Raw genomic sequence first — 17,718 nt, 5'->3', positions numbered from 1 at the left:
GGAACATTGCATTTATAGTAACATTATATTACCTTGCATTTGATAAAACAATAGTGAAAGATGTTTTCTGGACAAAGCTTATTGACGCATTTCAACTACAGGAACTAGTTCCAGAACTAGCAACCTTCTGGGGAACTTGTTGCGTTTCGACCACAGGGACCAGGGTCTACATTTAGTTCTGGGGACATTTTCTGGGGCCTTTTAACCCCCTTAAAAAGTCCCTGGTCGGAGGGTAGTGTTTTCTGGGAGTACAGGAACCCTTGTGGGTGGTCTTTGCAGGATGGACCGTCACTGATGGGTCAAACACACAGAGCACAGCTGCTTCAATTCAAAAACAAGGAAGTACTCTTATATCGCTTTTTGACCATTTTAGGATGAGGGGAGAACATTCCTCTTTGTTTGATAACATTAAAAGTGAAGTTAGTCACAGGCGCCCGGATAGCTCAGTTGGTAGAGCGGGCGCCCATTTATAGAAGTTTACTCCTCGACGCAGCGGGCCCGCATTCGACTCCGACCTGCGGCCCTTTGCTGCATGTCACTCCCCCTCTCTCTCTCTCATGTTTTCAACTGTCCTGTCAAATAAAGGCCTTAAAAAATGCCCAAAATATAATCTTTAAAAGAAAAAAGTGAAGTTAGTCTTTGCTGTCAGCTTTCTAACTAAAAAAGACAGAGCTGTTAATGACAGAAATAAAATCTTATTTTCTGATACTTTCTAAAGCACAATGAGACAAAATATGTGTGGGGGGGGGTTTATACGTCAGTGGACTAATTCGCCTAAATTTCACAGGATATATGAGGAAGCTAATTTAGATTTTTTTTCTGACCAATTTTTTCCGACCCTCGTTAACCGTGTCCCAGTTGACCTGGACCTACTTTCTGAATTCTGTGGACAGCTGCGGTACAAGTTGCGCAGCCACGATGTTCCACCTGAAACGCTCTGTCTGAGCTCTAGGCCCGCCTTCCTGAAAAGCCCAGTCTGCTCTGATTGGCCAACTGGCCCACTCTGTGGTGATTGGTCAACCAAATTCAAACAAGCCACTGGGCGGGCTGTGCACCTTTGGGCAGCACATATGAAAAACTGGGCTGGCATTCTCAATCAGTGGCATCTAATTGAGGAATTTCGAAAAAGGAATGTGAGCGAGGCATTTCAGGCAGTTGAGGAAAAAGTGCTGTCTCTGGGAGAGAGTGAAATGTGTTTTTTTGTACATGATACAGCGATTACATACACAAAGACTATATAACACACTAAAAGATGGGAAAAGTAAAAAAAAAAAAAAAAAAAAAGCATAATAGTTGCTCTTTAACAGAAAAACAACGGGCAGAGAACTAGGGCTGCTCCCTCTTAGTCGATTAGTCAACTAATCGGTCGTTTTGGTCTTAGTCAACTTAGATCTCTTTAGTCCATTAGTCATGTTTGATGCTTTTTTCATGCTGAATGACTTATTTCCAAGAAACGTACAAGCACATCTCTGGTAAACACAAGAATTAAAGTGCAGATTTACAGATCTGTCGATTAAATCAACTAATCGATTAGTCAATCCAATTGAATGAGTGTTAGTCGATTTCTTCAGTCGAGCACAGCCCTACAGAGAACTATGGGCAGAAGGAACCTTCTAGGTCCTTCAAAATAGTTCTGGGGACTTAAAAGACTTAAATTCCTTGTGTGGAAACGTGGCTTGAGTGAGGTGAAGGTAATCTGTAGTGAAGAGGACTAACCTGTGTTGTGTTGTCAGGTTATGTGTCAGATAAGCGGTACCTGGGAGCTGTTGTGGGCCGCGTGGCCAACAGGATCGCACGGGGACGCTTTGTCTTGGAAGGAAAAGAGTACCAACTAGATATCAATAATGGACCCAATGCACTGCATGGAGGGCTGCGGGGCTTCAATAAGGTAAGACTAAGTGATATGTGGTTGGGTTACTTAAACTTGAGTGAGTTTGTACAAAGCTTATAGTGATTTCTGTAGAACCTCGGTGGTTAAATACCACCTTTCTTTGGACTTGTTCCCACACAGTTACAGGTACATGAGGGTACACTACCGGTCAAAAGTTGGGGTCACTTAGAAATTTCCATTCCACTCCATTACACCCTAGAGGGTGTTCCAGGGGGTCTCCAGCAAAAAGGGGAATACATATTTCATTAAAATTTGAACTATAATACTATCCAGAAGTAACACAATGAGAGAATATATGACTTCTGTAATAAAACACCCTTAAGCAAAACTCCTATCAGATGGGGGACCCTGGGGAGAAATCTTGTGGGGGCTCCGTGGTCTAATTAATTACGGATCCTCCATGTAAAAAACTTTGGGAACCCCTGACCTATAGCATAGCTGACTGAAAAACAATCTCTGTGAGGCTGTATTTAGGCATAGCGGTGCTTTGAGCAATCCATCCAACAGTTGTCAAGACTTTTTACTCAAAACCTCAAATATTATACATGGTGGCACAAGAGGAATATACTCATTATATTAATTTATCGTGTGGGAACCATGAATGAATATACCAATCGTATGGCAATCCATCCAATAGATGTCAGGGCCAAAGTACAAAACAAAAGGTTAATAATTGCCAGTTGTTGCCATTGTATGTACATTTCACAGTGACATGTTGCGCTGGTGTCTGATGTCTGTTAGCAACACACAGGTTTAAGGGTTAAAACAAACTGTGATTATTGTTTGTTTTAAAAGCAGCAGTCTGCTCCTTCGACCTGAGGGTTAAACTCTACACAGAATTGGCTAATTACTGCGAATTCATGTAGCTGCTTCATCAACTAACACAGACACACACACACACACACACACACACACACACACACACACACAGAAAGACACTACAGCTAGTACACTGTATTATGAGGACTGTTTGTCTTTGTGCCACACATCAAGCTGTGTGACATAAGTCCTGTGGCTTCTGTTAATCATGAGGCCAAAACAAACCCGTTCATCATTGCACTGCCTGAGGGGATTTAGTGCACATTTAAAGGTAATGATGTTTAAGCAGAAGTTTAAAATGGCTAGAAAAGGGACAGCATCAGCAACTGACAGCAGACGTAAAGTAGTTTCCATGCTGCCGGGGAGGCTGGTTTGACTTTATTAGGGAGACTTGAAGTAGAGGAAGAAAAACTAAAAGTAATAAGCGCTATCTAAGGGGTATTATCCCACTATACAGTCCCTGTTCACACATGGAACTAAAATGCACACTAGCACCCGACTATACATAATTTTTTTAGGCCGACTTCAGAATTGATGTATGAGAGTTTAAATTCCAATGACGATATATTGACTTTATTAAACACATAACATAAAGAAAAAATGGTGATAAGGATCCCTTAAAGCTATAGTGCGTAGTTTCTGTCTCCTTCATGAGGAATACTAAGTACCGTAATGACAACAGCAGTGTCGGCGCGTCCACATGATGGTCCACAAGCCTTCTGTGATTGTGCAAATTATTGTTTATTTACATGAAGTCTGGTGGGTTTAGCAAACGCAATTTGACGGATGTTTTTATGTTTAAAAAAAAGGATCTTACTCTTTAACATAAAGGTCGACCTCCTTAGAAATCCTTTCCATAATGTTGTCAGACACTTAGAATATTAATCTGAGCCTGTCAACGGCAAAACTAACACTTTTGTGAAGGTAAATACAAGCTGGACAACTGCCCTATTAACTTACATTGTAGCCTGTTTCGCTAACTGCTGACTGCAGAGATCTCGCTTATTACTATGTCAAAGATTGTTGTTCCCATCAGTCACTTAGACACAAAAACATAGGAAACAAAGTTACCCATTAATACTTTTCCAATGTAACTGATGGGGGACAAAATCCACACTCCTTTTTCTGTGCATAAATGCATTCTGAAGTTCAGTTAAAGCTTAAAGCTGTCCCGGTCCCCCTCCCCTGCAGTTCAGCAAGAAGACGCTGTCCTGAGAAACAAAGTACTAAAAACACTCTTAGGTGTTGAAAAATAGATTTTTCCGCGTCAGATTAGTGAAAATCTTTTAAACTGACCTTTTGTTGAGCTGAAATGAAGACAGATTCAGCAACTGCACGGCCTATTTCTCTCTTAAAATGTTTTCAGAAACACGTTTCAGTGAACTATTTTAGTACAATATGAGATCGTATTCTGAACGAGCCGCCATGTCTGGCTTTGAATTTCCAGAGAAATCAGACTCACGTGACGCGTTCGTCCAATCAGCTGCCGGTTTTCATTTTTGGGTGACAATATAGATTAGTGCCGCCTGCTGTTACGGAGACGTATTACGTCTCGTCTCTTCGTTGTGTTCTGATGAACTTTTTTGACCAACTCGGGGAGACTGATCAGTCCGACTGACTTTTCTGCCGATGGTCGGCCGTCTGGTCGCTGTGTCTGCAGCTTAGAAGTTGGAGGAGCTGCTAGTCAAGGTGCACCTGTCACAGGGAGATGTGCAGCATGTTGCCAAGGAATACATGCGATGAAGAGATCTCTTTGCAGCCTTATGTCCCACAGGGGACAGTTAGTAACGTTTAGTGGTAACATCAGTGACATGTTTAAGCTGGTGCGGAGTTTTGCCTCGTACAAATGTAACGTCATCATCAGTGCACTCACTGTAAATGCTCTTTACGAGTAATTAACTGTGGCGCTTTAAAGCGCAGTTAATAGTGAAATCTGTTAACCGCTGCATCCCTACACTGAATATACACAGGTCTTTTTTCTATTCCAACTCGCATGAGATGTTGCTTCCTGTAAGTGTAGTATTTTATTTGAAATTACTTGTTTTTCTTATAACAAGGACTACTTCCACTTTATAATCCTATATGTATACTGTATAATACTGTACGTACAGTATGTGTTTGCCTCTTTAGGCTATCTGGCATGGGACAGCAGTGGAAGGTGGTGTACAGCTGAGTCTTACCAGTCCAGATGGAGACCAGGGTTATCCTGGGGAGGTTCAGGTCTCTGTCTCCTACACCCTACAGGTAAGCACACCACTCTGTAGCTGATCATCCTCCGAGCATCCCAAACATTTTGCCTATTCATTAACCAACATTTTGTTATTGGCTGGGATGATCTGACTGAAGAGATGTGGCTCAGGAATGATCCTATTTCATTTGGAAAACGAACAACTTTTGGTAAAACTAAACAACCTTGGATGAAAAAAGATGTTGAGTTATTAAAGTAGAAGTAATGAAATCTTATTTTCCTCAAGAAGTCTGTTATTCATTGCAGAATGCCATATTGACTTTTTAATGTAAATCAATGGTTTGTACAGGCCAGTTCAGTAAGATTTGAGTTGTGTGTTCAGGGGGAAAGACTAACTGCTGAATACCAAGCCAGGTCTACTAAAGCCACCCCCATCAACCTCACCAACCACTCTTACTTCAACCTGGCTGGACAGGTAAGAGCACACCATCTGCTCTTTGGTCATTAGGAAATATTAATAAGGGCTATTGTTTCAGCTAAGGCTGAAGGATTAATCGCTTTCAAATCGAAATCGCGAATTGAAAGAATGTGATTAGCTAATCGTGAAGACCTTTGATTAATCGAATGTGAAGTCTTTAGTTTGATTTAACATTTTTTGTTCCTCTTTTCATTATCGTATTTACTGTTTTTTCATTAGATAAATGCTGGAATAACCTTACCTATCACAGTGGATCTTTCATTTATTTTTTATTACTCTAGTTAACATGGTCATAGAAGGTGCAATATGTAGCAAAAAAAAATTGCGAATCCAATCGCAATATCTGACAGGAAAATCACATTTACATTTTTCGCCCCAAATTGTTAAGCCCTAGTTTCACCTCTCCATTCCTACTGATCATTTTGAATGTACAATGAAGGAGGTTAAGCTAGAGAAAGGCAATACTAAAGCAAAAAAACGCTGAGAGAGAGAGGGAAAAACCCACCCTGACACGGAGGTCTACATATCCCTGCCTCTGCAGAATTATTTTTATCACCGGTGGGGACAAAATTACACCAATAGACCATATACACCTAAAATAGATTCATTTTAAACTAAGTAAAGTGCTGTAAAGTGAACTGTCTATAGTGTCACAGAATAACGTGTGTGTGTGTGTGTGTGTGTGTGTGTGTGTGTGTGTGTGTGTGTGTGTGTGTGTGTGTGTGTGTGTGTGTGTGTGTGTGTGTGTGTGTGTGTGTGTGTGTGTGTGTGTGTGTGTGTGTAGGGTGCAGCAGATATCTATGACCATGCAGTGTCCATCAGTGCTCAGTCCTACCTGCCTGTGGATGACTCATCGATTCCTACAGGTAAAAGATTTCCGTGTCCTTTCCCAACAGAATGAACCCAACAATGAGAAAGTGATTCATTGAAATTAAGTGTGAAAGTATGTGTATGTACAGTATGTAATAACTTGTCAGCAGTCTGATGCATTTTTAACGGTCTCAGATATTAATAAAGTGCAGAATGGTAGTAAATTCTCACATTTGCTCAAGCTGCCACTATAGGATGACTATGTTGGGTACTGAAACCCAATGCCTGCGCTGCCCTCTGGTGCTCTAAAACTGACATTACAGGCAACAGAAGCATCACTGCACGTTAGAGCTGTCAATCTTTCTCTCTACTGTAATTTTTTTTTTATAGCGCCAGGTCTATTTTCACGCGAGCCGCGGGGCATTCAGACAGCCGGACAGGAAGTGAAACAGTGAGAGAATCCAGTCAGTTTACCAAAAGACCCCCCCCCCCACCCCACCCCCACTATCGTTTATGTGTCCTTTACACCACGGTAGACCAGAAATTCATCACAAATCCCTTTTATCAGGACAACGCCAGAAAAGAGAAGGCATGGAGTTTAAGTGCTTGGAGTGGAAGGTAGATACTAGCTTATTAACACGTGATTGTTCGTAAAGTACAAAGTAATAATAATAATAATAATAATAATAATAATAACTTTTATTTATATAGCGCCTCATGAAACCCAAGGACACATTACTGAATTCCTGTGGCTAAGCTAAAGGAGGTTGGAGGCTGTGGTGAACAGGTGGTGTTAGAGTTTTTTTTTAAATGTCCATGGATGTAGCATTTCAGATATGTGCAGGGAGGGTGTTCCAGAGGGATGGGGCTGCAACACTAAAGGCTCTGTCTCTGAAGGTACAGAGTCTGGTGGGGGGAATGGATGAAAGTAGAGACGATATAATCTGCGAGTCGGACAGGCAAGACGCTTGACTTCTGAGACACTCCCGCTGTGGTATGGCCCGTGGCGGAGGACGGAACAAAACCGGAACGCAGCGCAGACAATCCCAGTGGAAAATGGAGGGTAGGCTTAGGCATCGTCAATGTCACTGTTGTTATACGTGCTGTCCACTAGAGGGATTTCCAACATTTTTAGGGATTTCCAACATTTTCCAACGTACGTCATGACGTACTGCATCCGTACTGAAACGTGTACACGGCTGGAATGTGTTTGGTCAATGTGCTGTTTGGTAGCCCAAATGTTAGTTAATTTTAGGATATGAGGAAAATATCTAATTGCGATTATTTTGACGGATATTGCGATGTGATTCACGACATTGGAGGGAATGATCATTATTGTCTCATTATTCTCATTTTCATTGAAGAATATTAAAACAAAATTTAAATTAAAATGATTATAGTGTATATTTTTGGAAAGATTTGTACCAAACAAAGATGTTTTTCTTTAGTCTGTAGGATATTATTAATAGGCCGGGACATGTCTGCAGCAACATAATATTTAATTCAGAATGGTTTGACACCTTTAACAAATATTGCGGTCCCCTCTGCGATTTGGATATTGCACTAGTCCATATTGTGATTTCGATAAAATTGCGTTTAATTGTGCAGCCCTACTGGATATCAAATGTTCATCTATGTTCAGTTGTGGTCCGGTAATATTTGTTCTGAAGTAGCAACTTGACACAGTCTAACTGACAGACTGTCTACGCCTCGATGTAAAGCCTCCTGAGGACGTTTTACAGGACCGTATTATTATTATTATTATTATTATTATTATTATTATTATTATTATAACCTTTATTTATTCAGGGAGGTCCATTGAGAGCAAGCTCTCTTTTCCAATGACGCCCTGATTATAGCACAAATAAAAATAAATAACAAAACGATTTGAATTACAGTACATATAAATAATATGCTCATAAAAATAATCTGAACATAAAACAATACCCAAATTAGAACGTGAAAAATTCATGAACAATCACAAAATGACTGTACATAAACAATAAAAACAAATAAGAATCCGTAATGTAAGCGAATAAGAGGGCTATTAAAAACAAGAGCAGTCCCTATGTAACACATTTTCAAGCATCGTCTTGAACGTCCCTATGGAAACGAGTTGTTCTAATTTAAGAGAATCCTGAAGCCAGTTCCATCTGTCAGGAGCGTAAAAGTTAACACAGTTCCCACATTTCTAAGATTTTTTTCAAAAATTAGGCCCTATGTTCCCACATTTCCTTTTTCATAAATTTGTATCAGATTCTATCCCCCTTTCTCCCAATTTGGTAGCCAATTACACCCAACCTATTATCCAGTAGCAATGGACTACAGATGGAATGTAACCCTAACCCTAACATAGGGCCTAATTTTAAGAAAAATCTTAGAAATGTAGGAACATAGGGCTGTGGGAACACAACAACCTCTTGTCGCGCATTTAAAATCCTGGCGCACCAGAGAGATCTACATCATTTTGACGTCACATTGGTGCGCGCCAGGTCTGCTGCAGCGACTGTAAAAAGGCCGTTAGGCACAGACCGAATTGCCTCTAAAGTATCGAGTATATCAAAAATTGCCTTGTCATTCAATACCCAATTCCAATACCTGAAGAGTGAATCTCATCAGCATCAGTGAGACAATAAGCATGCAGCATGCTTCTACCGAGATCTAATAATGTCTGTGACTGGCTGTCTAACGTTACACGTCGCAGAGACACAATACAAAATTCTATGTTACAGAGAGACAGCTCACGTAGTAGGGGCTGAAAATTATTTGTGCCGTAATGGTGTCATTTCTTATTGTTGTTCTTTGTTAATAATGGATTTTATAAAATTGGTATCGAAAAAAGTATCATTCAGGAACCGGTATCAAAGTCTTGGTATTTGTATTGGTACTGAAAATATTTGAACCATACCCAGCCCTATTTGTGTATGAACTGCACCAACCAGCGTCCGGTGAGGAGCTACTGCTACGGGCGTGGTTTAGTGGTGTGTGGCAGACATCCAATTAACTGCCAGGTATTTTTTTTTTTTGAAAGTGCCTTTCCTTTCCGAAACTGTTTCCAATGACAGCTTCTCAGATGGTTCTGTGTAAGAAACCATCTGGCGCGTCTGGTTAGCTGCTCACTAGCCTTACAGCAACAACTTTATCTGTGATGTTGGCAGCTGGGGGACCAGCTACAAAGAGCTGCAACAGTCAAGTGGACAACAATTTTGATATAGATTATGCTTCCTCTTCATCATTAAGCTCTTGTCTTTGCCCTTATTCTAACTGTAGTCTTTCTGCCTTTGTCTTTGTGTCTCTGTGGGTGTTTTGAAGAAGTCAGGTCCTGTTGTTTGAGATAACTGTTAGTTTAGTCCTCATGTTGAATCCCTCTTTACCATGTGGTTTGTACAGTATAAACGTTAATTATGGTGTTTTTGCCACTGTTACACAGAAGTGTGAAAGCCTGAACACTTGTGTGGGAGTGTGTTCCTTCATGCTCTGTCAGACAAACTGCTCATTACTCTGCAATTAACTTTGGTTTCCCCCGAAGACAGAGGAGATAATGACTATTTATTTATATCCCAGAATCTGTGTTAGAATGGAAATCCAGCTCAAGGGCCGAATAAGAACGAGACTTCAAAATAACGAATCAAGTGGCCTGGTTGGATCAGTGGGTAGAGCAGGCGCACACGTACTGAGAGGTTTATGCCTCGACGCAGAGGTCCAGGGTCCAACCTGTGACGATTTCCTGCATGTCTTCCCCCTCACTCTCTCCCCTTTCTCACCTAGCTGTCCTGTCAAAAATTTAGTCCAGATAGCCGTTGCCTTTCTTTGTGCTGGCGTTCTAACCTCCGGTGGATTTGTGAGTACTATCGTTAACTGCTCCTCAGATCTCTGCAGGGTAAATCCAGACAGCTAGCTAGACTATCTGTCCAATCTCAGTTTTCTGTTGCACGACTAAAACTACTTTTGAACGTACACGTTCCACCAAAACAAGTTCCTTCCTGAGGCTATTTTGCCGTTGCTCCGTACGGCGTTTAGCGTTTAAAGAAATGCCAATAAACCAGAGCACGTTTTTCTCCCATCACAGAATGCTGTAAGGACTAATCAGACCCTCCTTAGCAGCGCTGTGGAGGAAGGTCTGGCAAAACGTGACTGACTCACCCTAGCTTTCTATAATGATTGTATCGCTGCAGTGATTCACTCCAATGGAGTCCAATGATGATGCTCAATGTTGCTGAGATTTCTCACCACATTATTCCTCCTTCTTTTACTAGAGACCAGACCGTGTCTCATCACCTAAACTTTGTTCAGTGATACACAATCACCGATCAATAACCTCTTCTATCCGCAGGAGAGATCAGACGAGTGGATGGCACGCCCTTCGACCTCAGAAAGCCTGTTCTAATTGGCCCTCAGCTGAAGGAAGTTCCAGGTCCGGGGTTTGACCATAATTTCTGTCTGTCGTCACCCGGAGACCCCTGGACAGAAAGACATGCTGCCAGGTCTGCTGCAGAGGACAACACACGCTACACACACACAACACCACCACGCATACCTTTTGTCTTTAATCAAATCTAGCAGGAACTTTTCTTTGTCTCAGAGTGTGTCATCCAGCCAGTGGGCGGGTCCTGGAGGTTTCCACCAGCCAACCAGGAGTCCAGTTCTACACTGCCAACTTCCTGGATGGCTCTATGACAGGAAAGGGCGGGTCTAGGTACGGGAAGCACAGCTCCTTCTGTCTGGAGACACAGAATTGGCCTGATGCTGTCAACCAGGTATGATGATGATGATGATGTTACAAAGCTGTGGTGTGAAGTGATCGTGAGGGTTGGTAGGGGGAGAGGAGGTCAGTGAGGTATGAGGGGGCCAGATGGTGGAGGGCTTTGTAGGTGAGGACCAGGGTTTTGTAGGTGATCCGGTGGGGGATAGGAAGCCAGTGTAGTTGTTTAAGGACTGGAGTGATGTGGTGCCAGGATTTGGAGCGGGTGATAAGGCGGGCGGCTGAGTTCTGGACCAGTTGGAGTCAGTTGATGTTGGTAGAGCTGATGCCAAGGAGAAGTGAGTTGCAGTAGTCCAGTCGGGAGGATATGAAGGTGTGAATAAGTCTTTCAGCAGCGGGGGGTGTGAGAGAGTGTCTGTCTGATTTTGGCGATGTTGCGGAGGTGAAAGGAGGAGGTTTTAATGACTTGACGGATGCAGTGTTTCCTCTATGTTGATTGGCAAGTGGCGGTCCGCCACGGTTAGATTTCTCCCGCCACGCTATCAGAAATATATATACAAAAAGCCTTCTATCAGCAGTGATTGTAAAGAGCACGTCGACGGAGAATAGCGTGGACACGCGCTTCACAACGTGAGTGGGCACACGTGCCACTCTGAGAAAAGGGAGAAAGAAAAAAGTGACAGGCTGCCCGGAGGACATGGATGAGATGGCATGTTTGCATTCTTGACAACTGTAAGTCGTATAACTTATATTGTCAGTTCATTTAAGCCTGTATTATTAGTCTATAGTTCTTGCACATTTTTAGTTTCACCTTCACCTGCTAGCTAAATTGCACGTGGCTGTTGATTCAATACAACGCCCTTGATATCATATCATGGCATAGTAGGCTAAACCGTGATTATTTCATACATTCATGAAACATATTGGGGCAAATTCATTCAACATAATTCACAGCCAAATAACAATTAAAAGTATGTCATTTGAACATTTATAACCTAACCTAACTGGCACTGCCTCCGTTTTGGTGTCTGCTGCGGTGCCCAGCTCGGACCGTGCTCCGCTGCCCTTTTTAACTCATCTCTCAGCTCTTCTGCCAGTTGCTGCATGAACTTCCTCCGGGACATTTTACAGCTGGTGCACTCCTTGGAGAGGATGTGTGTAATGATTCCAGCCAGTTGTAGCATGTATAAAGTTATATGAACACGTAGACAGCTACCGTCTACGTGTACTGCGCCTTTCACAAAGCGATCGCCCGGTGCTTTTCTTCTGATTCAGAACCATCCACGCCTTGGTAGTAGGGCTGCAACTAACGATTATTTTAATAATCGATTAATCTGTCAATTATTTTTTCGATGAATCGGATAAAAAAAAAAACATTAATTTACATCAACTCAATACATGCATACATATTGTTTTAGTTAATAGTTGTGTAAAGGTAAGTAACCCAAATAGCAGATACAGACAGATAGACAGACAGACACACACACACACACTTATTCATTAAATTATTACCATCATTGTAGTAAGTGCAAGTTAAGTTCATTTATACACCACACACTATTATATTTGTCAACAATAACTGATATGGGACAAAGCACATAATATACATAACAGATTGAAAAATGAATGGGCCAAAAAAGGCGAGTGAATAAAACCGTGTCTTTAGTCTTGCAAAGTATACCACCCCTGCTTTATTACTGTTATTACCGAGCTAACGCTAGCTAGTCAGCTGGATAACGAGTAAACAGCAGCACCAGAAGAGCTACTGGAGGGACGGTACGTTCCTCCCTTCAGAACGGAACAGAAGGAGGATAGTGTAGTGACTTTACCCTGCTGTTGAACTCCCTTCCTCCTCATCAAGGACTCCAACATGTTTACGTTTTAGGTGCTGACTCATTGCTTATCTTGCAATTAATACGTTTTTGATTGATTTAGTGTGAAATGCTCACACACCTTGGATGACTTGGGTCGTACTGATTTCTCTGCCTCCGCCGAGTGTTTCAGAACAACGTTACGGGTCTCTCCGGTCTCTCTCCGTATTTCCTCTACCCCCGCGCTGCTCTTTTTTCTTTTCTTTCGCTCCGCGCTGCTCCGCTCTGTGCTCAACTCAATTTTTTTTTTTATCTCCGCGACTAGGTGGCGTAATAGTTGTGCGACACAACAAATCGATAATTAAATTCGTTGCCAACTTTTTTAGTAATCGAATTTTATCGATTCGTTGTTGCAGCCCTACTTGGTAGCCTACGTTACCGGCTCTGGCTTTGCCTTCGGCCCATCGGTGATGCATTGCCCATACGTGTTACTCGAGAACGCTAGTTACGTTTCTCTGACAGAGACTATGATTATTACTAAACAACCAAGATGCATCTTCAACCACGCAAAAGATTAAAAACAAAACCACGAAAATCCGAGCGGTCAATATGACAGTATGGCCAAAATAGGTAAAAGTGATTGTATTTTCTTTGCCTTTTGTGTAATGTACAGTATATAAAAACTATTTTAAATGAAAATACAAACTCTTTTAGGAAAAGTCAGGTACCAGCAGGATTGTATTTTTTTTATTTAGCAAAGTTATTACACATATAAATTTCAAAACGGTCAAAATGACCTTCCTGGCCGTTCTAGTGTAACCGAGCCTTGGAGTTATTTTTCCAAAAGCCAAGAAAAATCAAATGCACACAGCAAGGCTGCCAATTTTGCCACTGAGGCAAATATGCAATTCGTTTCATTATTCAATGGTTTCAAACTATAGCCTATTTGGTTTCCCTATGAAGAATTTCTTGTAAAATTCATTTTGTAGACCTACAGTTCCTCAAAAATACAGTTCAATCAAAACGAAATGAAAATTTGCCTCATTGTGTGTTAATAGAGGTGAATAAATATATTTGTTGCAGCGAAGTGTCAGGGCGCGTGGGGGGTTCCCAACAGATCTGCCCCCACTGCTAAAAAAAATCCTAGAGGAAACACTGGGATGTGAGGCTCAAGGGAGAGGGTGGAATCAAAGAAAACACCAAGGTTGCGGGCCTGGGAAGATGGGGAGACAATGGTGCCGTCGATGGTGAGGGTGGGGTTTGTTTTACTGCGTGTGGATTTGGAGCCGATGAGGAGGAATTCTGTTTTGTCGCTGTTGAGTTTGAGGAAGTTGTGTTGCATCCAGGTTTTAATAGCTGACAGACAGGAGTTGATGTGGGAGAGGGGAGGATTGTGGGGGGATTTGGTGCCGAGGTAGATCTGGGTGTCATCGGCTTAGCAGTGGAAGTCCAGGTTGAAGTGGCGGAGTATCTGACCAAGAGGGAGGATGTAGATGATGAAGAGGAGGGGGTGAAGCGTTCTGATGACGTGGGACAGGTGTGACAGAGCGTGCAGGTGACCACATGGATGTAATGGATTGTCCGTGGTGGAAGAAAACAAACTTGCGGCGAGAGCTTCTGTGGATGTAACGTGGTCGACGTAGAAGTCCGAGCTGTTTGATGGAGTAGTTGACGAGTTGGACCAGTTGCAGAGTTGAATATTTGATCATGATGCCGAGTGGAGGGACTGAGAGCTCCGTGATAGCGGTTAGCCGTGGGCTAGGAGCACAGAGGTGGATGAATGATGTGAGTGCCAGAATGATCCACGGCAAGACAGGAGGAGATGAAGGTCCAGTATTGGTCACGGCTCACGTCTGGTGGAGGTTGCCTATGAGGAAGAGGTCAGCAATCGGGTTAGCCGCTGTAGCAGCTAGGATTAGCCGCCACGTGTTTGGTGAACGGGGGCAGCCAGCTAGCGGCTAACCGAAGAGGCGAGAGTCCGGTCGAGGAGCCCAAGCAGTGGGGAACCAGCAGAGAGAGTGTCCAGAGGTACAGAGGCTGTCCAGAGGTAGGGTCACAGCAAAAGCAAACAAACAGGAAAAACACAAGAAAATAGCAGAATAGCAGACGGAGAAGCGGCGAACAAAGCAGCGCCAGCATCCTCTCACGTCTGCGAATCGATGAGTCAAAGGGTGAATGGACTGAAATTTGAATTTGCTCAGCAAGTCACTGTGGCATTCATTAACAGTGCTCATTAACTTGAGCCGAGCTGCACCAATCCGAGCCGAGCTGCACCAATCACATTGGTGTATCTGATGAAGGCGGGCCAGAGGCAAGCTAAACAGATGACGACATCGCTGCAACGTCCAAGTCATGCTATGGATTCAGCTACGGATGAACAGCAGTAGTTTGAAACGGCTTTGGCCGATACAATGAAAGAATTTAGACTTGGCATTTTATCTAAAAGAGGAACCGAAGACGGCGCGCCAATCGTTCCTTTGCAAGAAGGATGTTTTGCCGACCGGATACAGCAAGAGTTTAATCTACCAGTTAGCTTCTCTGGTAGCTAACGCGCACAACGAGGGATAAGACAAAGGGGAAGGAATAAGGGGAGGATTCGGATTCAGCCTTAATCTACCAGTTAGCTCCGCTGGTAGCTAAGAGTTTAATCTACCAGTTAGCTCCTCTGTTAACTAAGAGTTTAATCTACCAGTTAGCTCCTCTGGTATCTAAGAGTTTAATCTACCAGTTAGCTCTGCTGGTAGCTAAGAGTTTAATCTACCAGTTAGCTCCGCTGGTAGCTAAGAGTTTAATCTACCAGTTAGCTCCGCTGGTAGCTAAGAGTTTAATCTACTAGTTAGCTCCGCTGGGAGCTAAGCGTATGGAGCTCTGGATACATCACCCTGTGTATTGTTGTGATTGGTGGTAGTGTTATCCAATTGCATGCAGTGAGATTTTCAAATGCATGCTTGGTGCCGCCCCTCGAGTTGGGCCATTTTCATTACTCAGTGTCAGACCCTTAATCTTTCGGATTTGGGTCTGGATTTCCAGGCTACATTAATGAAGCCATTAGTTCAACTTTGCCTTGTTAGAAAGTGGTACTTTGGTACAGGTGATGTGTTTCAATCATCACGATCCGCCACCTCCTCAATATTATTATATATTGCTACACATCAGCCTGGTTGACACCAGACCCTTCTCAGTTGTGACTGAGAGTGGGTCTGGGAAAGGTTCATTGACAGTTCATTTCCAAAGGGGCGTCACCAACGGACGCCGCTCAAATGCCTCTGGGCGCATTGAATAGTCCTTCAACCAATCAGACCAACGATCCGGGTGACACGTGTGTGCATGCGTCCTTGAGAACTGTAAGTCGTATAACTTATGTTGTCAGTTAATTGTAGCGTTGACCGGCATGAAATCGGCATATGTCACACTGATCTGCCGGTCGCCCAACACGTGAAGCACAGCTTTGGTAGCCATCATGTTGAATGTAAACAAAACGCTGCTCGCCGTCGCTGCGCTATCGTCATCGCGTAAAGCCCGCCTCAATGGTTGTGATTGGTGGAAGGCCCGCCTCAGCGGTTGTGATTGGTGCCTCGAATTTTGGGACATTGGAAATGGGTTTGAATGGGCTCTTGGCCAGACTGACTTGCAGAGCAAATCTCAAATTTGCCGGAAGTTTGTCCGGGCTTACCCAGGCTAAGTACACATGGTTTTCATCGACAAATTCAAGCAGTCCGATATATATATATATATGAACTCCCCTTTTCATTGTATCTGCTCTTAAAAAAGACATTTCCTCACAACCTCCAACTTTCACTATGTTGATCAAAGACGTTCTGCAGCACCTAAAACTGGAAGAACTCAAATATACATTGCGTGGTTCCGTTGAAACATTTTGTAAGACTTGGCAACCCTTCATAGATATTGTAGAAGCTATAAGCAATAAATATCCCCATGGCTCTTACCTTAACCCTATAGCTATGATAACTACCTGAGGTGTGATGTCAATAAGTATGTGGAGCAGCGTTGCGTTTTTGATTATTATCTAATCTGATTATCTACCATACAGGACCTATTGTGTTCGCGTCTGTGTATGTAATTGTTTTAGTACAATTAACAACTATTTCTGTAATATTTCTTTTGAATTTTTAAGCAATATGTTTTGCTTTCTAAATACCAAGACGTTTTTAAAAAAAAAATCTCATAGTATGTGTGTGTGTGTGTGTCCAGGTTTCGTTTCCTGACTGTGTTCTGCGTCCTGGTGAGGACTACAAACATGTCACTCGCTTCACCTTCACCGCCGTCTAATCATGTGACCTCTACTAACAGTAGGACAGAGAAGAAGAAACCTGGGTACTTCTACATACAGAAGGATGTCCACTAATTGATTGTACATACTTTTTTTGCAGTAAAGTCATGCATACTGTTCAGCAGGCAGTGCCTTTTCAGTGCAACCTCAGTTCCCCTCTGTAAAAATGTAATTTGATGCATATCTTTTTCATTTTGAAAAATGACATGTTTATAGTCCAACCTGACAAAACTGTTAGTTATAATGTGATTTGTGATCCTGTGCCATGCCATTATTACAATTAACAAAAAAATAAAGAGCTTTCTGACTCAGTCTGGTTATTGCCATTTGTTCCAATGTGGTTTTTCAGATCAGATTGGTCCGTGTCCATTGATTGGTTGTAGTCCATCTGTCCTATTTATGCAGTATTAACAATTAGAGATCACTTGGTAGAGCATTCGCCCCATGTATAAAGACTCAGTCCTTGACACAGCAGCTGCAGGTTCAACTCTGACCTGCGGTCCTTTGCTGCATGTCATTCCCGTCTCTCTCTCTCTCTCTCTCTCTCTCTCTCTCTCTCTCTCTCTCTCTCTCTCTCTCTCTCTCTCTCTCTCCCCTTTCACATCTTCAGCTGTCTTATTTAATAAAAGCTTAAAATGCAAAAAACATTTAGAGAGCAGTCAGACTGAGGCTGTTCACATTATTTATGTTATGTAACGTATGTGTGTTCAACATCTTTTAAGGCTGAA

The 17,718-nt window shown here is 42.5% G+C and overlaps 1 protein-coding gene across 2 annotated transcripts in view; it reads left to right on the top strand.

Moving 5' to 3' along the window:
* The window catches only part of galm (galactose mutarotase), a 20,592-nt gene extending 3,290 nt beyond the window's left edge, over positions 1-17,302 (top strand). The window contains exons 3-9 of one of the 2 annotated variants that reach the window (XR_003694780.1): positions 1,734-1,888; positions 4,841-4,954; positions 5,281-5,373; positions 6,161-6,242; positions 10,520-10,670; positions 10,750-10,943; positions 16,912-16,996. Coding sequence is in view for 1 of the 2 variants with exons in the window: in XM_028604287.1 (XP_028460088.1) it covers positions 1,734-1,888; positions 4,841-4,954; positions 5,281-5,373; positions 6,161-6,242; positions 10,520-10,670; positions 10,769-10,943; positions 16,912-16,989 (848 nt within the window). In the remaining variant the exon portion in view is untranslated. Of the gene's footprint in view, positions 1-1,733; positions 1,889-4,840; positions 4,955-5,280; positions 5,374-6,160; positions 6,243-10,519; positions 10,671-10,749; positions 10,944-16,911 lie in introns of both variants that reach the window. The other variant, XM_028604287.1, reaches the window with a different exon arrangement.
* Positions 17,303-17,718: the final 416 nt, after the last annotated feature.

Source organism: Perca flavescens, chromosome 17 (genome assembly GCF_004354835.1).
Source record: "Perca flavescens isolate YP-PL-M2 chromosome 17, PFLA_1.0, whole genome shotgun sequence".
NCBI classification, from domain to species: Eukaryota; Metazoa; Chordata; class Actinopteri; order Perciformes; family Percidae; genus Perca; species Perca flavescens.
This window is presented reverse-complemented; position numbering and strand designations above follow the sequence as displayed.